The following is a 24,840-nucleotide window of genomic DNA, read 5'->3' on the forward strand; positions in this document are numbered from 1 at the left end:
ATATATGTGTATTAGGTATTTATCTCAGACTGTCCACCTTAAAGAAATAAAGTATGTCACAAGTGCAAGTCTAAAAGAGTAAACTAAAAGAGTACTTCTATGAGTTCATAGATCTGCTTAATTTTGGTACAAAAGCGACCTCTCTTGGACGAAGTTCACAAACACCACTCAACATATTTGTTTTCCTGGATGCTTACATTTATTTTACTGCTAAACAACATTACAAATGCACAGTATGGGATTTTTATTCTTTAAAACGCTCCATTCAAGTAAGCATAATGTAAATCAGTCACGACAACACGTACCCTCTAAAAACAGAAGGTACAGCTTTGGTAGCACCACTAGATCAGGAAACAAAACAAAAATAAAAATACAAATAAAATATAAAGACATTCTGCACCAAATAAAATGAATGTGAACGAGATACATTTGTTAGCTAATCCCTGACTTTAAATAAGTTACTAACTGAAGCTAAGATTGGAGTAAACGGGTAATGCTATGACATTAAATAAAACCAGCATGAGACCTTAAATGGAATTGAAAAAAAAAAAAATTAATAAAAAGGGTTCTATTCAATCTTCCAAGGCATTTTGACAGCCTAGAATTACTGAGTCATTTGTGGTCAATGTCAAATACTGGTTAGTAGTAAAAGAAAAGAAAATCAAAAGGGCAAAATGCTAAATTCCAAGACATTGTTGTTGTTGATGTTTTGCTTTTTTTTTCTTTCTTTCTTTTTTTTTTTTAAAATGTGTGTTCATTGAAAAGCCTCAAGAGAGTTTTACTTACCTTCTTTCAGATAGTACTTGAAAATATTTGTTTTTGAGCTTTTAATGTTATTCACTAGGGGTTTATATAATCACTGTATTTAACAGGTAAGTTCATAGCTAGCTAGCTAGCTAGCTAACTGTTGTTGTTACTTGGCAATATATATATAGCTATAGCCAGGTTGTATCCTCAGTAGCAGTTGCTAACATTTACCTACCTCCTTATTTTAGATTACTAACCAGTATACTATTAATATTCAAGTTGTTAAATGCACTAATATACACGGGGATATTTATCTGCTAGCTACCTAATGTTAAGCTAGCTCACCACACACAACTAGCATAAAGTCAAGATGCTAATCTGCTGCTCACATCATAACATACTCAACATTTCTTTGAATTTAGAAGATGTACAAACATTAAATATCAAGATTGTGTATTGAGTCTTATTAGAGCATTTATTATTTGTTCCACTTTACTAATTGTAATTATTTTCTGCCCTGATGTTTAGGTAAGTAAAACTCCTGAGTTTTTCCAAGTACACACATTCAACAAAGGTTCTTAACACAGAGCACTTCAGAAATGAAATGAAAAGTGATGGTTGTCACCAATGCTAGTAAAGGTTTCTGTTTTATTTCTCCAGAGAACTGCAGCTGTACGACATAAGATCATCAAATATTGCATGATGTTGAATGATGAAAGAATATTAAGGCAGTAAACGTTTTGCAGATACAATTCCCATACAGCCCCTTTTGATCGTCAGGAGTCCTTTCACGTTTATGCACGAGTCCATTAAGGCTAAAAGAAAAAGTGCGTCAGAATTCCCTTAAAAATCAGCCGAATCACCAACACCAGTGGCCGATGGGAATTCATTACGTTTGGGTTGTCGTTACCTCAAGTCACCTTGAAACAACTTGAGATTCATTATGGAATTGGTGTTGTGTTTCTGTTAATCCACTGTTTCTGTTCTGGATGTCCCGAGCCAGTAGTGAGTTTGCTTTGCTGGGCATGTACCGATAATCAGTCGATCAAACTGTACCACAATATCAAGAAAAAAATCTGTCCCGAGCATAAGGATAGTGGTCAAAGTCAGACAGAGAATATGGTGACAATATTGTGATTAAGGTTAGTCGTTATCATGATATCATAATTATCGTTACATTCCCAGCAGTTTTTAATGGATTTTATCATATAGGGTGATTTTTTTCTCTCATCCCAACAGAGTGGCGATGCATTCAAGGAAGGAAACGTAGTGGTCCGAGCTCTCAGCGTCTCCGTTGTCTCATTTACGCCTGTCCACCTTTTACCTGTGGGTGACCTGGTTGTTCAAAAGGCCTGGAAACAGTTCCTCTGTTTCACCGCTCACTGATCCACCTGCGAAAAGAGAAGACTGTCCTGAAGACCTTCCTGTGGTGGAAAACGTAAAGTTACAACTCTAACTGCTACAAGACGCTGGCACTGGAGACTCCTTCCGAAAGTGCTTTAAAAAATGCGAATCAATGATGGTACACATTTCTTTCAAATTTGTTTACGTCGATCATCCACCATAGAAGTCCCTGTGTCAGCTGTTACTATAGAAAAAATTTTTTTCAACGCCTTCTGACCAATCAGAAGGTCAGCAGCGCTGTCGTATAAATGTAAGATATAATGTAGGATCCAAATGTAAGAACTGAAAATAAATATATACATATATATATATATATACCAACCAATCCACCATCTCAACAAACTCAAATGAGACAACGTCTGATTTTCTCACCTATATGGCAGTTGTACATCCATATGCGGTGACCGTCGTAACGAGTCCTGCATTTCACAATGTTGTTGGAGTAATCAGACTCGGACACCTCGTAGTTGGGATTAATTACGATCTGTTAAAATAAGTTCAGAGCTGAGGTTAGGTTCCGTTTATAGACATGTAGCGATATTTCATTTTCACACCATTGATAATCATATAATATTTTAATAAGAGTATTATATATTTTTTAACAGAATTATGGGACTGCATTCCCTTTCCTTCCAATTAATCCAACATTTGAGAATAATAGGACGGCCCAAAAAAGTCGACTTGTGACCGTGATCGTGATTCATTTGTCCGTGCAATTTGATTCAGTTCTGCAGCATTTGTTTTCTGGAAACCGTTACATAAAACAGAGCAAAGCCATTCCCTCTTATTCACTGTGACCAATGAGAATACACCTTGTACCACATGACCTCACACATTCACCTGATGCACGGCAAGTGTATAGAAGAAAAATAGGGCGCAAAACAATGTTGGAGTTGAAGCTGTGAGTGGATTTAACAAACAAACAGCACCACAACACAATTATTTAACCAGGTGTTAATATCAGTGGCTTCCTTTGAACTTTGGGAACTTTTAACATGATCAAAGTTTTATACTAAATAACATTTATTTTTGCTAAGGATTTAGGCGATTGTCCCAATCATAAATGTGCTAATATTATTAGGTCACTCACAAACATCCGATAGGAAAATGGGGCTACAATGCTCTGCTACAGTAATATAAAAAATTTGGTAACAAACAATAGTGTACTATAACATGGGGAAAAATTACCGTAACTACTGGAGTAGTGCGCCTACCGTAAGAACCAGAACAAATCAGCAAGAATGCAACTAGAAATTCCAACATCATTATACATCATTTTACTGTATGAAAAAATGTCTTATGATGGTTGATATGTTCATCAAATAATTAACCTCTTTAGATTATTAAAACTCTGTTAATTTTCATGATTATTAAATTAACAACAATACTAAGATATTCAGAAAATACATGATTGCCGCAAATGTGAGACGCTGCTCACCTGGAACATATAATCCCCAGGCTTGACGTCGGTGATGTCCACCCACTGGCAGTCAATGTCATGTCTATAAGTGTCCCAGCACCCCAATGTGATGCCTTGCTCACCAAAGTTTTCGCATTCGTATTTCTTTTCAATTCCTGGTCAAAACATAAGAGTTAATACAGCCTGCACACGCACGGCGTAAAATCTAATTAATCCCGGACCTCATATGTGGTCGATGTCATCTATAAACACGAACAACGCTGAAGACTGTAACGTCATGGGGCGGCCCTCTTGGATAATCATTACCATTTTAGACAGAACGTCTAAAGAAAGCTAGAAGTTACGTGAGGAATAAAACCCTTGGGGGCGTTGCTATTATAAGAAAACAATCAACAGTGGAGTAGAGTTAGTTTTCCACCCTGAAGGTGTTTTTTTTTTTTTTTTATGGTAACAGGACATACCGCAGTTATGCCAAACAAAGCAATCAGCAACATTAAATACTTGGCTCAGGTGTGTTAGGAGCTGAGAGAGCACAAAAATACGGACTGTCTGTGAATCATTTGAGTCTGATACTGTTTGACATTATAGAACAGTCGTTCACAAACCTTCATCGCACTCCGAGTCCTCGAGACAGAAGCTGGCTTTGTGTCCTTCTGCTACTTTTGAACCGTTTAAGCTGAGCAGATCATAATAAGTGAAGACCTCCATGCTGTGGTAATGTCTGAAAACCCAGGAACAAAAACAACACTAAGCCTCGCGGCCATCTACACAATTATAACATACAGTATATTTTCAAAATAACTTAATATATAATATTCAAACTATCTTCGTTTTTATATCAGAGATGATCACTATAAACTGTACTGATGGACAAAGTCCCAAATCCCATTCCTATGCTGGGGAATTATCCTGAGGGCAAGGTGTGTGTGCACAAGATTGTAAAAATATAAGTACACCAGTAACGCCATTGTTTTCATTCACAATCCATTTTTATACTTCACCTTGTTATTCTGAAGGACTAAAATGGGCAAAAAACCCAATATTTGTGTGATATAAATATGAGTTTTTAACCTGATCCAAGCAAATGATCCATGGCATTTAGGAAATCCTGTGACGTAAAGCCAAATAAGGACCAGTGCTGTAGTACTCAAGATATTAATATGTTCTTGGTCTTTTCATGGACTTGGGAGCATTTGGATTCTGTCTTGACTTGGACTCTAAGAAGTGTGGAATCTGACTTATTCCCGGGACCAGTCAAGTCCCTTAAAAAAAAAAAAAAAGCCTACTAATTTTCATCATCATTACTATTAGCTTAATTTCACTACATTTATTTATCATTTATCACTAAACTGACAACTTGATTGACATCCTTTATCACTAAACTGACAACTTGATTGACATCCAATATTAACCAATGACAGATTATTTTCCTTTGCACACGGCAGTGTTGTAGCACTCGAGACTGGACTACATTTCCATGGTCTTGGTCTTGTCATGGACTTGGGAGCATTTGGACTCTGTCTTGACTCGGACTCTACTCTCTTCTGGTCTCAGCCTATTCAGGTCTCTGGCTTGACTCGGATTCAGATGAGCTGGTCTCGACTACAACACAGCCACAGCCATCTACAGCTGGGACTCAAGAGAGCAAACCTGGCTGTGCTGTCTGGGTGGGACGGCGTACTCTCTCTCTCTCTCTCTCTCTCTCTCTCGCTATCCCTTTTCAGTCACGGTGACAGTAAACAATTGTGGGCATCTATGAGTTCATGTATGGGGAAAAGGGCAGATAGGGCTTTCTTCCGATCGTGTTCCGCTTCCCTGTGATGCAGCGTGAGCAGCAGTTTGAAAAGATGCGGTCGGTTGGCTTCACATGTCTCAAAGAATCATGTGTAGGGTTAGTAACTGATTGGTGCACGGGAACTAGCAAGACCAAATTTGGAAGGGGTGGGGTGGTTGACTGACCTGTGACAGTCATGCCAGACCCATGTTTCCCTGCTGGCTTTGGGTTTGAAGTCGGACTGGCCGTTGTTGTGGATCTGGGAGGAGAAGCGTAGCAGGCGTCGGTATGAGTTGGCCGGTGTCGAGCTGGACGTGGAGGCCAGGCAATTCTCCTCATACGCACACTGCAGCATGAACATGGGACGGTCCTCTATGTACGTGGTCTGTTCCACCACCTGTGGGTTCAGCACCAGGTCCGGAGCAGCTGCAAATAAAAAACACACAACCCCATAAATCATGCCTTCATTTTTTAATGTAATTATGGAATGTGCAAGGCATTATGGGTGATGATCTTACTCTCGGAGCAGGAGACCCCTGCGGCGTAACGCGCTCCTCCTCTGGGGCAGCTAATGTGCTCTCCGTGATGCAGACAGTGAGACAGAGCCATTTCAGTACCGGCACAGCGGACGCCACTCATCACTACACCGTCAGCACTCACCGACCCGGGCCAGTGCCATGTCTCCTACACAAACACACACACACACACACACACACACACACACACACACACACACACACACACACATGTCATTTGCATTTTATTTGATGTCACATTGTGATAATGTTAACAGTACATAAATATGCATAAAAATGTCCAAAAATACATTGAAATATCTTCACTTTCATAGATATTTAAAAGATCTCTATTTAAAATACTACTAAATTACAAAAAAAAAAAAACAGGTGCAGTTCTACTGACTTTTTTCTCTCTTCATTTCATTATATTAAATGGAGTCTTATTTAATTTAGATTTAGAAACTAGATTTGTGTTCTGTTTGGCATCCTGTTGGGGGTCGTGAGTAAAAGTTTTCACCCAATTCTGTTATCATTTATCAAAGTTTGTTTTGTTCTGAATATTTGGGCCACAGGAGTTTGTTCAAGGTACTCGAGGCGGTAAAAATAAATAATAAATTAAACTAAAAATTTGAGTACAAACCACAACCTATGGGATGTTTGATGGGGCACAAAAAAATTTACATTTTCGTTTACACATATGTGTAATTTAGCCACTAGAGGGAGCCATGTGTCTGCTTTACAAGTTAGAAACATCACTAGCCTGCATAAGACTGCTGATTAGGCATGATATAGTTTTTATCATGCACATTGCTATATTTTATTACAATTCCTAAAATGAAAAATAAAAAGCAACAAACCTCAGTCAGACTCTAATGCATTGCGTCATATAGACTCTACTTTAAATGCATCTTTACTGAATTAGGTAATTAATCACATCTGGAGATCCACAATTATTATCAGCTGCAGGTCACTTTAAAGCTCGTTATCTGTGTAGATGTGTTCCAGATGGAGCCAGATGTTTATATGAAAGTGAGTGTTGGGTAGCATTGCCAACACGATGACCATAAATGTCACACATGAAATGTGGCTTTTAAATCAAATGATTAAAGGGAACACATATGTTTGTGTCCTGCACGTATCCCACAAGGATAGGAATATCTCACAGTTTAGACCTTGTCCATGACATTTTGCTGAGCCACATGTGAGAAAGCTGCTTTTTCTACACTATTAGGATGATGTAATCTTGTCATTATAGTAAATTACTCCTGCTCTTTCATGTGCTGAAAGAACTGGAGTGGGTTTGCATCGGTATGATTACATAGGCTTTTCGTTTTTAACAAATAGGTTTTCTTTTTTACTTCTAAACATTAGCGATGGGATTCCCGACTGTGAGGCAATCGTACCTGGAAGGCATGGCTGGCGAAGCCGAGGCCGAGTTGCCTGCACACTACCATGGCCTCCATGGTGCTCCAGCCGTCTCCACACACCGTGCCCCACACCAGAGAGCCGTTTCGCTCCATCAGCACCTCGACGCGGCCCTCGAACGGGTTACGGCCTCCGCTCAGACGCACCTGTGTCGGAACAAATCTTAATTATTTCCAGAAATAGCATACGGATATGTGCTCCGTTTTAATCACGCCTGAATGAATAGGTGTATTTAAGGCGCTCACACGCTGCTGGAAGCCCATAGCAGGAACGTTGCAGCGGACTCCGGCATCCTCCTCATGGCTGCATCCCGCTGATTCTTTATCCATGTTAAAGACACATTCGGTGACGGATTTCTCAAACCCGGAACACTGAACCTCATTCATATGGACCGGGCCCATTCCTGTAACACACACACACACACACACACACTTACCTTTTTACTTGGATAATGAAGAATAATTCAATCATCAAAAAACTAATACTGAAATCCATTTCTCAAACAACAACATTCTTGACTAATAAATATTATTTCCTGTTATCGCTTACATTTCAGCAGCTATAAACATTTCCTCGTTCCCTCACAGCTTTTTCCGCCTCTTGATGTTAATAAGACAAAAAAAAAAACTGACAATTTGACACGCGACCTCAAAACTAACTGTCTTAAAGTTACAGGTTTACCGCGGTCTCTTACAAAGCACTAACACTGGAGACTCATTCCATTAATGTTACATAAACGTTCCTTTAGGAAACCTTTCTTCAACAATTATTCAACATTTTCTTTGTTAAATGACAACACATTGTTTACTCCATTGATTATTAGCTTCTATACAAGTCGTTACTGCAGAAATAATAACGTATTAGAACGAGCGCGATAACTACTAGCTGATATGCTGATATGCTATAGACACTTTCTGACCAATCAGAGACAACCCTTTAACAGCACTGTGCTATATTCCAAATCTGTAGTTTACACTTGATATAGCAGAGTGCTGTTACTTTAAATTTTAGTAAAGATTCCAGTAGAATTCGTCTAATTAAATTAGATCATCGTTGCCAACCTTGACCCAGTTGACCTCCAGACAATGCTTCCTTGGCGGTTCCAAAGCCAAGCTCTCGACACACCACGCTGGCAGCCACCAGGTTCCAGCGATCGTCGCAAATGGTGCCCCACTCACCATTTTTCAGCACCTCCACCCGACCCTCACCAACCACCGCGCCTCCTTTCAGACGCACCAACGGCTGCTGCAATACAGAATGAAATACTTATCCAGTGGTTACCTTAAACCTTTGGAGTTTATAGCCTTAACTTTGTTAATGTTTAATTGTTAAAATAATAAAGTTGATGCAAAATCCATCAAGAAATGTCTCCACCCTCTGGTGCCATGGCAAACTACAAGTAGATGTTTTGTCCATTGGTGTAACATTTTTTACGTATACATTACATACATTATAATATTCTGCTGGACTGACATGATTTATTCATACAAAGCGAGTCATTTCAACTAAAAAGGTGATGTTAGTGGCATTTCAGCTTGCCATATGGAGGATCCTCAAGCATGCGAAGAGACCGTGGGTTTGTCAATATTGTCTACGCGAAAAGACTTAATTAAAATATCTGTGGGTTTAAAATCTATCTATCTGCTGTAATCTAACAAATCTGCTGTCGAATCGAAAGAGATGGGTCAGCAGGACATCGTAGAACGTGACAGGCTGCTGTCCCGACATCTGGAAGTGCACTGTTTGGTCAGTGAAATCATCCTTTTGGGGAAAAAAAAGTCCTGCGTGCGCAAAATGTGAGAGCGATCGAACGCCATCCCTTATATTAATGCCGGCGTAATCATAGAGGTTCGTCTGAAATTGCAGGGTTGGGAACGGAGCCTTCATGTATGGACTTGAAATAAATGTCCATCTTAAAATACATGCAAATGATACACTGACGGTACTGCAGTGCCGAGTTCGTGTTCTGAGTGAAAAGCCTTTGGTTTGGGAGAACCGTCTGAAGTTTTGAGGACGCTGTAGAGGACAGCGAAAGGTAAAATGCCTCATGTTAAATGAAATGATACAGCTCTTCTATGTTCCTAGTCATAACGCTCAGGAGTAGTACATGGTTTCAGGGCTGGACTGGAGAATCCAATAGCTCATATCTGAACTTTCCAAAGAGCCCAATATCACTAGCAAACACACTAGCAAAAACAACACCTTTTTCACTTTTTAAATAATGAACAAAGTTCTTAAAAGGAACTGGAAATCACATTTTGTTATTAATAACTCAAGTTTTTGAAGCTGTGTGTTTATGTTGGGTCATGTTCATGTACATTTCCAACTGAATATTTTGCTAGTTTAATTGAATTACCATAAAAAGTCAGTGTGTGGGAAATGAACCAACACAGTGAAAAAATAATAAATACACCAGTCAAACTCAATCAGTCACGGAGAGACTGAAACACACTTGCAATGCCAACAACATTCATCCGTCTCTTCATTTTCTTTCAATGCATAATCCTGAGGTGTGTCTCTGAATCTTCGGTGACTTTTCCGCTCCGTTTTTTTTTCGTCAACACAAATTCCACTTCGAGACCTAATCGGAAAACCTGAAACTGAACTATGCATACAAAGAGATCTGAAACCCACCTCATGTCTGAAGGCTTTCCTGTAGCCAGATAAGGGGGTTGGAGCAAAGGCTCTGCCTGGCACGCAGCTCACCACCACGGGGATGCCGTGGCTACATGTGTCGTTGGCCAACAGTGATCGTCCCAGGTTGCAGCTTGAGAGGTGGGCTTCGTTTCCTGTGCAGTTCACTGAGTAATCCCAGTACGACGGCAGCTTCCTGCGCGCAAACATCCTGAAGAGATAAAATAAATCATCATCATCATCATCATCGTGATTAAAAATAAACAATCACTTATATCTCCATTTCACTAGAAACCACAGACCAACTCGACTGTAGTTTGGAGATCAGAGAACAGTCTCATATGGACCAATTTAAGCTCAGATAATTGACTTCAGATGAATCAGTGTGTTTTATTGGGGGTTGATATGAACTTGGGCAGCATGAGAAACATCAGCCAGACCTGTATGTGTGAGTCTCATGCCTCAGGTTATTTTTATGGTCTGTTGGGATCCAGATGCATGACAGCTGAAGTCTGTTTTTGCTAAATGACGTGGAATTACTATTTAAAACACAACGATGAGGTGCAGGTTCCAAAGAGACTTCAATGACACTTACACAGTCCTTATGTCAACTCAATTCAATGTCAGGTACATGACACTTTTACTAATTGACATAGTCACAAAGCAGCTTTACAGAAATCCAGATGTAGATTTAGATCCCCACTGAACAAGTCAGTACTATGTGTGTTGAAAAGATGGTTAGTATGAGTCCTGGTATGAGCACAGGATTTTATTTTATTTATTTATTTTTTGATTCTTTATGATTCCAGCAGCAGTTCTTAAGTACAAATCTACAACAACGAGGTGAGATCATCCACTGAAGCAATGAACTATTTTGGGAAATCTTTAGGGTGTCCAGGTGGGACCATCCAGCAACAGCAGAAGTAGAGCATCGGGATGGATTAGGCCAATCTGGAGGCACAGAGGAGCCACAGGAGTAGAAGTGTGACAGTATCAGGCTCCGGTATCTCATCAGGAAGCAGGAATGCATGTTTACTCCTCTATGTAAAAGTAGGTGGGTTTGTTTTGTTTTATTTTTCACAGAATTGCACTGGATTTTGGTTCTTTTTCTGGTCCAGGATGCCAAACATTGTGTGATACAAACACTGATTCAGGAAGCTGTACAATCTCCAAAATCAACCATGCTCCCTGTTCTGAAAAAAAAAAACAAAAAAAAAAACACACCAAGCCTTCAAACAAACATTTCTTCTTTAATTTTCACAGATTGCCTGAAATGCAAGGATTTTGAAAACTGTAGTTTGTTTTTTTGTCCTTTGAGGTGTTGCAAGAGACATGACTCAGGCCACATGTTTCTCATTTAGCCCCTAAGCACAGGAATGTCCTGCGCTGGATGACGTCCAAAGCAGTCTGCGTCAAAAAACAAACTTAACGGGGACACTGGCTTACAAAGACACACTAAAATACTGGCAGAACAAGTCACCATTCTCCAGTCCACTAATCTTTGAATAAAACCATAGGTGGATAAATAATTCTGTTCAGTAAACACAACCTACAGTGACCGAAAAAAGACCCCTTGGTGAACATTTCATATTTTAGCAAGCAACCCTCAAAGAATTTTCATTGAAAATGAATGCTAACACTAGGCATCTGATCCCACAGTATCTTAAATGCATGATTTATTTACTGGCAAGCTGTTTTAGAGCAAGTTTCCACATGGTCCTGAATGACGGCGCAGAGATTTATGAGACTGGGCAGCCATGCATCATGGAATGTACCAGAAACAGCCTTTTATAATTCCTTTCCAAGTTACATTAAATTACAAACAATTGTTCTAAGCAGGGCCGACATACGAAGATTCATGACTTCTCTTCAAATTGAGCTGGGCAAACTTAAAACGACTTAAAACGGAGACGATCCTTCCTGGTAAGCTGCATGAGGAGGTCAGCAATGTGTGCATGCAGTTGAGACACGGCCAGTATTTCCCAAAGGATTGAACGGAAAAGCGGCTTGTGTTTATTAAAATGATGAAAGAGTCTTCTGTTTGACTCGTGCTTTACAGTGGAGTCAACGGATCAATACATTTGTTTACTATATATGCATCTAGCTAAATGATGTACAATGAATATCATTTTGGTGGCCAACATCAGTAGCCAGTATTGAAGAGAACTGTTCTGGTAAAACAACTGTTACAGCAACTCAAAAAACCTCCATTGTTGGATGGTGATGGAAAGATTGTGGAATGGTGATAGGAATGCTATAGAATGATGGTAGAGAATGGCTGAAATCCATTCTTGTGATGGGAATACTGTGAAATGATGAATAGTTTGTGATGAAGACATTGTGGAATGCTATAGAATGACTGTAAAGATTACGGAATGTGACGAAAACATTGTGGAATGTGATGGAAACATTGTGGAATGGTGATAGGAATGCTATAGAATGACGGTAGAGAATGGCTGATATGGGAATATCTGAAAACATGTCTTGAAATCTATTGAAAAAGCAGAGCACACTGACTTGTAGATGCGTGTGCTGTATTTCTTCTCGGCAGGGAAGCCGAACATGCCGCAGATCACCCTGCTGTTCATAGGACTCCACTCCTCATCGCAGATCTGCTTCCATTTTCCACCGTCTTTGACCTCCACGTAGCCCTCCGTTACAGGGATTCGCTTCCTGTAGGAGGACAGAATCGGCTTGATGCGTACATCCTCCACCTGGATTGTCAAATGCTGAAAAGAGAAAGATAAAACGGTTCAGTTTGCCAATTATACACTATAGACAATGCTGGCCAGTAGTCATATCCTTTTGCAATCATGCAAGCAGACACCCACTACCATTAAGTGTTGGCCACATTAACTTTAACTACTTTAGATAATGTGGAGAAATTCATTGATCAGTCAAGATAGTTTCCTTTGACCTACAGAACAAAACTGTTCCTGGTACCAAAACGTTTCCCACTTAACATCAGTGCTGTGCATTACAACTAGAAAACTCCTATTACTACCAGGTTAGTGCAGAATTTTATTATTCATTATGCAGAAACAAGCCACTGGTAGCAGCACTCCTCCTCATCTGAGGCAACGCCAACAATGCGAACCATTTAGCAGATTACATTTCATAGCAATGCACATTAGGAATGTGAGGAGATAGAAAAGGGAGGGGAGGAGAAATGGTCTGGAGGCTAATACTATGTTTACATTTCAGTAAGCTGAAAATTTTCTGCCCCGGAATTTCCCACGTTACTCAAATTGCTAATCCAGATCTCCATCGATGTTAAACTGAAACACATTTAATAAATAAATGTTTGCAGGGAATGGAGGCTAATCCTTTTGGGAATCGATAACACCTGTATATACATTGTTAGCTGTACAACATCAAAACAAGCATGTGATAAATAAATGTCATTTAATGGAGCAGCTAGGATTAAAGCTAGGTGGTACTACTGACATCTACTTGTAAGCCACACTGTTACCAAACCATGGCATCTTACCCAGTAAATCTACCAGTCGGAAGCAATTCGAACTAGAATGGAATGGAAACTAATGGAATTGAAAGCATGGACGCTAACTTTCCATCCATCCATCTTCTATATCTTCTAATCCTTTTCAGGGTCACGGGGAACCTGGAGCCTATCCCAAAGAGCATCGGGCACAAGGCGGGGTACACCCTGGACAGGGTGCCAGTCCATCTCAGGGCACACTCACACACCCATTCATACACTATGGACACTTTGGACATGCCAATCAGCCTACCATGCATGTGTTTGGACTGGGGGAGGAAACCGGAGTACCTGGAGGAAACCCCCGCAGCACGAGAACATGCCAACTCCGCTCACACGGTGGGAATCGAACCCGACCCGGGAGGTGTGAGGCGAACGTGCTAACCACTAAGCCACCGTGCGCCTCGCTAACTTTCTGTGAAACGATATTAACCGCACCACGGTATGAGGAGTTCAGTGAGTTTATTTGCATTGCTTTGCCAATGGCTGTGTTTGAGAAGTTTGGGAGACTCCACAATTAGCTGTGCTCAGCAGAAAAAAAGGCCTTAGGCCTCCCATAGCTTGACCTCGAGACACAAACACACACACCACCTACACACCCATCTGGAACTAGTATAATGGCTTTCCTGTATCTTAGCTAAGTTTTCCTCACCACAGCAGCTGAAATGAACATGTCACACTCCGCTGAAGGAGACGGCAAACGGAAAGCAAATTCTCTATACAAAAAATCCGTATACATTTTGGTTAACTCTCGGGAACATGCTTCTTAAAGGCCTGCGATCTGCCATAATACTCCCAGACTTCTCAGCAGGAACATCTGAGATTGATTAACATACAGTACAATCCACTATAGCATCCAGTAGGATGGTTCTTGAAGAGTTAGTCAACAAACATACCCCAAAAATGGCTGTTTCAATCAACAGATGAATATCAGGTTGTTGTTTTTTTTAACTGAATAAAACACCGCAAATTTTATTTTTTGCAAGGCCTCTCATCTCAAATTTCAGACACAGCTAGATTTTATATTTGTCTGGTCCATGAGCAAACGTTTCCAAAATATTATAATATAAATATATATAAAATTGACTCTGCGGTAAATAACCAACGGGTAAATATGGGATCTGTTTTAGTGCAGTGGGAAGAAACAGTTTTCTTCACATCCACAGGGGAGGGGGTGGGGGAACCCAGACTCCTACTTTTACCATGTTTACATCTGAAGGACTTTCCGTACTCTTCCCAGCATATTATTAACATGAGGGGAGAGAGTTTGCAGACGATGAGAACGCACATGAATACCAGGTGTAACGTGGACAAGATCGGATCATTCCTTATTCTGATATTCAGATAAAGACTGCAAGAGGTAAATGTGGTCCAAAAGACACTCGAACAAAGCACCATGGAATTGCTAGTGAGCTAGTAATAAGCTAATAAGCCTGTGTAATCGAGTGATCGTGAGTGTATGTGGAATGATTTCTATTTAAGCACGCAGTCAAAACATTGAAACTTTCCAAAACAAGAACAAGCCATGAACAACAAGCCATGAACAGTTCTCATGTAATGCTGTTTGTGATTTCTGATATTTAAAAAAAAAAGAAAGGTAAACTGCTGAAATTGGCAAGTCTCGATAATCTCATAAACACAAACACAGAAATACACATCAGACGCTGTTTTCTGCTTTTGATTGCCTGTCGTTTTTAAGCTCACAATAAAAAGGAGATAGCGTCAGTTACAACCTATTACCGGGGGGAAAAAGCTTTCCCAAACACATGTGGCTTGTTTCCGCAGATGGAGATGTGTTTGTATGTGTGTGTCAGGGGCTTGTTCAACAGCTGGAAGATCGATTTGTAAGAACATGTCTGTCTTTTCTTTTTTTTTTTTCAGAAAGAAATAAAGCCCCTTCAGGCTCGTCAGACTGGAGAAGGAGACAGAGGCACAAGTGGTGAACCTGTTTCTTCAGTACACCAAAAAAGAGAGAGAGTGAAAAAAAAATGAACGGTCTGATGGAACGCATGTGTATGTCCAGTCGAGAGAATGAGAGAACGAGACGGACAGAACAAAAACAGAGACGGCAAGAGTGGAGGGTGTCTGTTTCATCGCATTCTGCACTTCTCATACTTTATATTCCTTAAAAGCAACATGATCTCCAACGTTTGTAAGAATTGGGTGGAATTTCATAAGACCTTGTAGCAATGCCATAGGAAAGATATGAGAGAGTGGTGTACAGCGGTGTTGCCAACACTTTTCAGGGTAATAACAGAACAAACAGAAAATTACTACTGACCAGAGTAAAGTGTCTGAGTCTAAAAGTGACAAGTTACAAGAGTAAAAGTGACAAAGGAAGTAAAGTGATGAGTGAATCTCCAAATCACCGTGTACTGCAATACAAGCATACGTCTCGCAGCTTCAGAATATGTTGGAAAGTGCAGGACAGTGCAAAAATTCCGAAGTGACCAGAGTACAGCAAATGAAAAACAAACAAACAAACAAACAAAAAACACCCTTGCCCAGACTCAGTACTCAGTGCAGAGTGTAGAGTCTGTGTAGAGTCTGATAGCGATAGATTTGCTTATTCTTTGAGTGGTATCAGATTTCAAAATAATCGATTAAAACTTATTTATAATAAGAAGAATTGATCTTTGGTCACAGCACCAAAAAACATACAATTCATATATTTATAAAATACTATAATTTCTATAATGCAGACAAAATGAAGCAGTGTTAGCCAGGAGTCGAGAAATAGACATTAAGGAAATGGAATAACTTGCTTTAAGTACTATAAAAATCACTGAGAATCACTGAGTTTAAAATCAAGAATTGCACAGGTGGGACAAACACAGTTGATCAGTGATTGGTCGTTGGGAGCAATGTTGATCAGTGATTGGTCATTAGGAGCACTGGTGATCAGTGATTGGTCATTGGAAACAATGGTGATTGGTCATTGGGAACATAGGCTCACGCAACTGAGTCAAGCTTTACACACTGGTAGCGAGTGACCGAACCTGGTCTCTCAACTCTTATAAACATGTCAAGGTCATAACAGTCGCTAACAAAAGGTCATCAGACTTGTTGCTAGGTTCTCAGTGGTATAAAAAGTTGACTTTTTCTAACACCAGTTGGAGGAAGAATTACTATCCCTTTCCTTAACTTCACCCCTTTATCTTAACCTTTCTGCAGATTTTTACAAATCTGTCATTATAATATCGGGGGAAAAAATGTAAAATCCAGAAGTTTCTAGGTTCATGGTTTTAGTTTGCCCATTTGGGGGAGCTTAATGAGGATTTTATGTACAACAGCGAATTTCTTTTACAGACAAGCTTCCAGGTAGAAAGTCTTTAAAAAGCTAGACCCATCCAAAGAAACATCCAAAGAACCCTTAGGGTACCATTTTCTCTGAGAAGGGAACTTCAAAGGTTTCTAAAATGAAGATATTTGACACTTGACCAACAAGCTCCTTTACAAATAATGCTGACTGAAACATTTTAGCTGAAATGAAAGCCTGTATAAGGTCTAGATGCCTCGTTGGACCGTCTGACCACTTATCTTATCTGGCATGTCTGGACTGTTTCGAGGTGTGTGTGATACAGTGAAAGGCATGTTGAGTGTTGTCTCTTAACAGCTGAATGAAGTTATCTCAATCTCAATACACCATGTTTCACATGCCCTAGCGTAAGAATGAGCTGTACCACATTTTGAGGAATACTTTGGAGTGACCATAGCTATGGTGTTTAGTAAGATGGTCTGGTTGCAAACATGGACTCTATGGTCCTTGAGTGCTGATTCTGAATAAAGTCTGCCCCTAGGTTCCCAACATGTGGTACCAATAAAATGCTCATGACTGATACTCAGAATTTCTATGAGATTCTGAGGACTCCACTGGAAACTATGTATAAAACTTCACCACTTGTCTTCCTTGTCTCCAGTTACAAAAGAGCTTATCAAATATTCATAGAGATGTTACAGCAACCATTATCATTATCATTTGTACAACACTAGCAGCCTGACTTGCTCTTAGCTGTGAATCTCCAGCTACTTAAAACAACCAGGGCTGTTTAAACGGGTGGTAACATTCTGTTGGTACTAATGGCTCACATGATCTGGAAAAATAAGCACTCTCCTATATATATATATATATATATATATATATATATATATATATATATATATATATATATATATATATATATATATATATATATACATATATATATATAATCACCAGAAACACTCATTGACGATTAACACTTTCTGCTAATGGACAGTTTCAGAAGAGCTCTTTCAGGCAGAATTTCTCAGACCTGGCAACTAGGTTTACACTGCAATTAAAAAAAGACCAAAATGGAGAGCAAATTTGTTATTCTGGACCTATAACGATAACAATATGGTAATGTCAGTGTCCGAGCACATAGCAAGCCTTGTAAGTCTAAAATTAAGAGAAGAAAATAGCATTGTTTTATGCTGCATAGAAAGAAAACGGAGAAGTACAAAAAAGAGCTAAAAGAGAATAAAAGAGGAGTCTTGTGCGGTTTCACATTTCGAAGGTTGTCTTTATGGCTTCATTAGGGCAAGCTCAAGAACTTGCACATGTGGTTTTTGTATGTGAGAGAGAGAGAGAGAGAGGGAGGAAAGAGAGAACAACAGAGAGAGAATGATGTCATGATACTTATGGAAAACATAACATATAGACTCCTGCAGGCAGTTCATCTCCATTTGGGATGTATCGACTTAAAACCCAAGGGCATTAGTGTGACCTTTAACTTTGGGAAGATTAAAAGAAAGACTTTGGCATAGCAAAAACACCCATCCCGTAACCCCCCCCCACCCCACCCGCTTTAGAGAGAAAGCGAGGGGTAAATCCCACTGCACCACTATCAGCAGGAAACCATTAGCCAAAGAGAAAACAGACCAAGATATCAATAAAAGAAGTTTCAGAATTTCATTTCAAACTAAATCTTGGACAGCAGTGAAGACCAGTGAAGGTGTATCATTCCTTTACAATGCTGCTCATTTCCTGCTCATGCATCACTGCAAACATTTTACCATAAGAAATGTTCAGCAGACCCAGAGCCCAAGATAGAAATGCACACCCAGACAGCGTAATTTAGTACAAGACCTGACTTAAACTGAATCCAGGTTAGTTTATTCAGCCTCGGGGCTTCTATGGAGTTTAAAGGAGCTGTGCGGAAGACCACCGCTGTGCAAAGCCAGACAGATAAACAGCTGTCAGTTCCTAGCTCACCTCCAGGGCACTTTTTTTAAATCCATTTTTTAAAAAATCCAAGATCAGATAGTTTTTGTCACACACTCACATGCAGAGCATTTTAAAAGGTGAAAAACGCATCCGGCTTTACTCTGAAACGATTCATTAAATACGACTTAGGGATACACTGGAGAGTTTGGGAACATATGAGTCACTACTTGGAACAGAGCAACAGGATCTGCAGTGATTCTACTGCCGGGATAAAACTGGGGGTTTGTTTTACATCGACTTACTCTATAATAAGTCTAATGAGTTCTGCGAGGTGTGAGGATAATTCTTATGCAGAAAATGTTTCATGATGAATTTGGTGTTTTTAGTTCCTGGCTGTGTAAACTGGACGTAAACAATGAAAGAGAGCCAAGAAGGAAGTGGGTAGATTGTCTACACAGTATGACGTCCATACTGCACTGTCTAACAAGCTTTCAGTGAACATAGTCTGCGCTTCATAGTTAATTTAGATAAAGTCAATAAAATCACACCAGCCCAAAAAACCAAGTTTGACGTATCACTAGTCATGGTTACTTTTATATTACTTTGTTACTCTACTAAAGTCTGTTTAGTGGTTAGCACGTTCGCCTCACACCTCCAGGGTCGGGGGTTCAATTCCCACCGTGACTGTGGCCCTGAGTGTGTGGAGTTTGCATGTTCTCCCCGTGCTGCGGGGGTTTCCTCCGGGTGCTCCGGTTTCCTCCCCCAGTCCAAACACATGCATGGTAGGTTGATTAGCATGTCCAAAGTGTCCGTAGTGTATGAATGTGTGTGTGAATGTGTATGTGATTGTGCCCTGCGATGGATTGGCACCCTGTCCAGGGTGTACCCCGCCTTGGGCCACATGCTTCCTGGGATAGGCTACAGGTTTCCCTGTGACCCTGAAGAGGATAAGCGGTATAGAAGATGTATATATATATATATATATCAATGAGTCTCAAAGTCCTATCGACACTTTTTAGAAGAATGAAGCCTAATACCTATCGCTGTGAGCTATCTGCTATATATGTATTTATCACAGCTAGCTATTAGCTTTCAGCTCTTTTGTATCATCAGAGTTGTTTTCATGCTAGCTGATGCTACCATTTGAGAAATTAGCAAACAAACTGTTGCTAGTTAGCCTTAGCTAATGTTCTTCTTACATTCCTACATTCCTTGGTGGAAAAAGGGACTAGATTACCATCAATTACTTTTCTTTAGTTACTTTTACTTTTATATTACACAAGAACTTAATTAAATGCAATACTGCTTTGCTACTTTAATCTGAGATATGACTCTGAAGCTGTACTTTTACCAGAGGATTAATGCATATGAGAAGCACAGTGTACTAGCAGTTAGCCAGCAAGGAACCTCGCTTTGCCAAAGCCCTTTACACAAACACAGACTAACTCAGTCATCAGTGTTACATAAAGCTATGCAAGAAATGTCGCAACAGAGTTCACACAAGCTCCAGAACACCATGCATGGCCCGAGTTAGTGGTTTGGACACGATCGACACTCTGGATGGGGAACTATTTCCATGGCGCTTGGATGAATTCACACTGGGACACGATGTCCATCCTGTCCTTAGGTAATAAATAATTCTGCTAAGAGATAATGCTAACCTGCAGTGAACTTTCATCAGTTACGATGTCTCTAGGACTTGTAAAGAGCTACTCTTGTGTAATAATCTTCTAAAACACTTAACGAAGTAGTATTAATACTATATGATAGTCTCACTAATGAGTCTTCTCTCATTAGTGAGACTAATCTCTCTGAACATGCTGTCATTTTTAACTCTCACTATTCCCACACCATGGTAATCCCATTCCTCCTTACATGTGGTCAATATTGCTGTCGTTATGGCTGACCTTGCTGCCTCTTAACCCCCATTATGTGTGATCTGTTGCCAGATGGGGGAAAAAATGGCCCTTTTTTTCTCATTGGCTCAGATGGTGCGCTGAAGCGAATCTGACTAGATGAAGTCTGAAGGCCAGATGTCTAGACACCTGAAGCGTGCATGCTTCTCTTGTAATTTGCTCCTGGAATAAAAACAAACAAACAAACAAAACAAAAAATAATGTTGCATTCTGTCTCTACTCTTTGGTTTCTTTTTGGCCAATTCTCATCAAACAGTAATGATATACCGATGGTAGTAGGGACAAGCTCTGCAGAACCCAATAATAGCTCCTCTAGCAAACAATTTCCAGGTTCAACAACGACAATGTGCTTTTTAGAAAGCTTAAATAGCAGAATTACAGCCTAAAACCTTGACATGCTAGACTGGTCAGAATGAAATTACATCATCCAGCTCCCACTAACGAGCAAACCTGGATCAAAAAAGGCTTTGTTCTTCAAAAAAGGAACTAATTGCACAGGTCAAATAAAAAAATTATTATCATATTATTGCTATAGCGTTCAACCCTTTTTCTTCCAGGGGGTTGTTGAAAATCAGGCCTTTTGGTCAACAAACAAAGTTAGTTTGCACAGACCTACTTGTAAAAATGTTGTGCGTATGGCTTTGTCATGATCTCATGGTGGTGACCCGTTGGTCAACGAACTCGGCTGTGACCGAACGGTTATGGGCTTGATCCAGTCTCCTAAAGATCTACTAATGCTAAGCCTAAGTAATTGTTGCCTCAGGACAACATTCCACCACCAAGCTGAGCGAAACAAAGACTCAAACAAATAAAAAAAAGTGTGCTTACGTCTATGTTGTTGGTGACTGGATTGAGGAACCTGAATCCCGGGATCCTCTTGTCACTGCAGACGACTCCGACGTCTTCCGAGTGTTTGCAGTCGGACACACCGATGCCGTTAGACTCGCACTGCGCCAGGGTGCTCTCCTTCCCTGTGCAGTGGACGTTATCAAACCAGATGCGGCCTGAAGAACCAGGGGAAATCAGTCAGAACTCTGTCCCTTGTATGGAGTGCCTTCACTTCATAACATAACCAATACCAGGTCAAATTTGCATCAAGACTAATTCTGGAACTGGTACTGGATTTCATTAGCGAATGTGCACAAATTAAACAAGGTCAGCATTTCTATCCTAACCCTAGTCGTGAGCTACGACAACATACCTTCTCCTTTCCCGTATTTGGCCGAAGGCGACCAGGAGATGGCCTTGGAGTACCCGAGCTCTCTGCAGACCACTTGAGCGGCGTGGTGGTTGAAGTCATCATCACAAACGGTCCCCCACTGGCCCTCGTAATAAACCTCGACACGTCCCTCATTGTGCTTTCGTTTCTCTCCGGCTAAGCGTAACTGGATCCTGGGCACGTCAGTGGGAATCTGTGGACGGGTGTATTGATCCTGCTCGGGCTCGGGGTAACCATGAGGGTAACCCAGATACTCGTATTGTGCTTGACACAGGTTCCATATGCATGCAAACACTGGCAGGTGGAACTGGAGATACCAGGGTGCCAGCATTGTGGTGTATGTCCAACAAGTCTGAAAATGAACAGAGGGTTAAAACCAAAGGCGCATTAGTGTACTTGTACCAAGGAAGGGTCAACATTTCAACAAGCTGTTCATTACGTAAGGAATAACATACTAGAATGTACTATTACTGTATTTTAATATTTACTATTACTGTAAATTAATGTATAATTTTTTGCTTTACAGTAATCAAGCCGGACAGAAATGAGATCTTGGTCAGTCATAGCTCATCGAGTTCAAATCCCAGGACTGTCAGAACTCCAATGAGCAACGATATTAACCATCAGCTGCAGCAGATTAGATTCTGTTGATATGCTTTGGAAAGGAAAGTCACTTCAGATAAAAGTCTGCTAAATTGTAATGCCAAAGTTTTGCGTAACAAGAAAAACACACAAAGGAACGCCAAGAATGTCTCTTTTTTAACTCCATGTCAAAAAATAGGGTAAATCTGATTAGTGTCTTTATGTGGGTGCTCCCTCAAAATTTCCACATCAGGATAAAAACAGAATCCTCTAACATGCCCCCCCCACACACACACACACATACACACTCGCACTCATAAACACGGTATGTCGGAGTTGTTTTGATGCATTCGTAACATAACTACACATTACAGCTCTAAAAGTGTTATGAAACATTGTCAACAGCCAGGAGTTTCACACAGCTCAGATGCAGATGTGGCAGACTCGAACCTCGAGATCTCCTGAAGAAATTACTCACACTTTCCATCTCTACACCGTCGGGCTTCGCTCAGGCGGAGCACAGCGTGGCAGTTATTACACAAGGTTTTAAAAATGTACACGTTACAACATGGTTGGAAAAGAAACCCAGAAACCATACCACAGCCTGCAGCTCAGCTTTCTGCTGTTTCTGCGTATGTGGTATGTTTTCAATTCCTGAATGGTTTTTTTTGTTTTTAAATGTTCTGATGTATGAGATGCTCGCCCTGAGCCATTACATCCCTTGTTATGTGGGTGAATTACACAGACACTACTTGACACATCATTGCACAGGATTTGAAAAAGGTTTCTATATCATTAGCGACGGAAACAGCTGGAAAAGAGATTAGTGGTAATTCTGAGGATATAAAAAAAATAAAAACAACATTAAAATATTTGCTGATCTTAATGTGAGCATTGTTACTTAACCAGCCAGCATAATTCATTAGTATAAAACTTTCTCACCCAACTAACTTAGCAATGTTAGCAATCTGGGCGATGCATTCCTTTTATTTATAGCAGGTTTAGTACTTTTTATGTGTCCGGATGTCCTTACATTTCTAACTTAATCCTAAACCTCATACCATTAAGAGTTTATAAATGCAACTACAATACATATATGCATTGTGTTACACAACCCCGGAGCTGTTACATTTCACATTATGTCTATATACACCTGTTTCATTTGCACATTTTGGCCCCCGTTTACCCCTGGCCAGCTTGAAGGGGATCCCAAAGGACCACCACAGAGGTCAGGGGTCATAGAAGCACAAACAATAGAGGCCTATGGCTCTGATAGGAGATCCTAGTACAACGCATACAGTATTAAATGTGTACAATAATATGTTGCTGTTTCTATAGTAAACTATGGCGATGAAACACATTAAGAAACATATTTAAAAAAGAAAAATGTGTCGACATGATGAAGTTTTCTGTACGGAGACATTTATTTCGTATTTACGCAAGGAGTCTCCAGTTGTAGCAGTCAGTAGGTTTTCCTCCACGGGAAAGTCTTCAGGACAGACGACTTCATTTCTTAAAGAACGACACAAGATCGCATTTTTTATCCGTTCATGGTTACAGCTAATGATTTGAACTGTCCCCTGAACAAGTTAGCTTCTGTTATCACGTACGCTACAGCACCTATAAACAGCCGTTCCCTCGTTTTCTCTTCAATCACGTCTTCAACCATGGTGGAAAACTTACAAGAACAGTTTCACTTCTGACTGTTACAAAGCACTGTCACTGGAGACTCCTTCCAAAAAACTCCTGTAAGATAACAGGAGTGCATATATTTCCTGATAAACTGTTTTTTTTTCTGCTACAGAGTAGTCCAGGGTCTTTACTGTCTTACATTTAACGTTAAACTATTATCGTAATATTGTCACTCGTTACAAACGGAAAGCTGAAATATGCAAATAAATAATTAACAAATAATTCTAATAAAACACCAAACTGACCAAATTGATCAAAGGCAATCAAAGGGTCCAAATAGTGCTTACATTTCTTACACCGGTGAGTTTTCTTTAACATATCGAAAGGCATATTGTAGTTTCCCGACATATTCAGAATATGACATTTACAGCCATATCCTTCGGTCCTGATGCTTCTCTCTTCTGGTGACATCATCCACATTAATCATCCCTTTTGTAGTTTAAACAACTTTTACTCCATGCACTTTTGTATGAAACATTCATACAAACTTACACAGCAATAAAACAAAGACTGGAGGATAAAAGGATTTTTATATATATATATATATCATCTCATTGAAAATGTTGAACTGAAGCAAGTCATTTTGTTGAACTTACCCCTTTGTGTCCGATGTGGCTTCAGTCTCCTCTCATCTGTTTCCCAAAACTCCCTCAACTTTTGTCTGTAGTCCAGCCCGAGTCCTGGGGTTGCCAGATTGAAGTCAGTTGTTAAACCTCCTTTCGGGCATTGTTTCGGTTCTCTTTAAGCGTGCCCTCATGACTTGCCTTGAAGACTCAGAAGTGTGTAGAGTAAAGCCGTGTGAGGGACACTGTCCAAGATGAT

General features: G+C 40.1%; 1 protein-coding gene across 1 annotated transcript; it reads right to left on the reverse strand.

Moving 5' to 3' along the window:
- Positions 1-1,375: 1,375 nt before the first annotated feature.
- On the reverse strand, positions 1,376-24,766 carry loxl2b (lysyl oxidase-like 2b). Its single transcript, XM_017451807.3, has 14 exons — positions 24,615-24,766; positions 21,727-22,096; positions 21,354-21,529; positions 12,440-12,651; positions 9,923-10,133; positions 8,350-8,533; positions 7,534-7,691; positions 7,267-7,434; positions 5,864-6,029; positions 5,531-5,771; positions 4,177-4,292; positions 3,590-3,726; positions 2,524-2,635; positions 1,376-2,138 (listed from the first exon to the last, which is right to left on the reverse strand). The coding sequence occupies exons 2-14, from the start codon at positions 22,073-22,075 to the stop codon at positions 2,068-2,070; spliced, it is 2,301 nt and encodes a 766-aa protein (XP_017307296.1). The 5' UTR covers positions 22,076-22,096; positions 24,615-24,766; the 3' UTR covers positions 1,376-2,067.
- Positions 24,767-24,840: the final 74 nt, after the last annotated feature.

Source organism: Ictalurus punctatus, chromosome 22 (genome assembly GCF_001660625.3).
Source record: "Ictalurus punctatus breed USDA103 chromosome 22, Coco_2.0, whole genome shotgun sequence".
Lineage (NCBI taxonomy): Eukaryota > Metazoa > Chordata > Actinopteri > Siluriformes > Ictaluridae > Ictalurus > Ictalurus punctatus.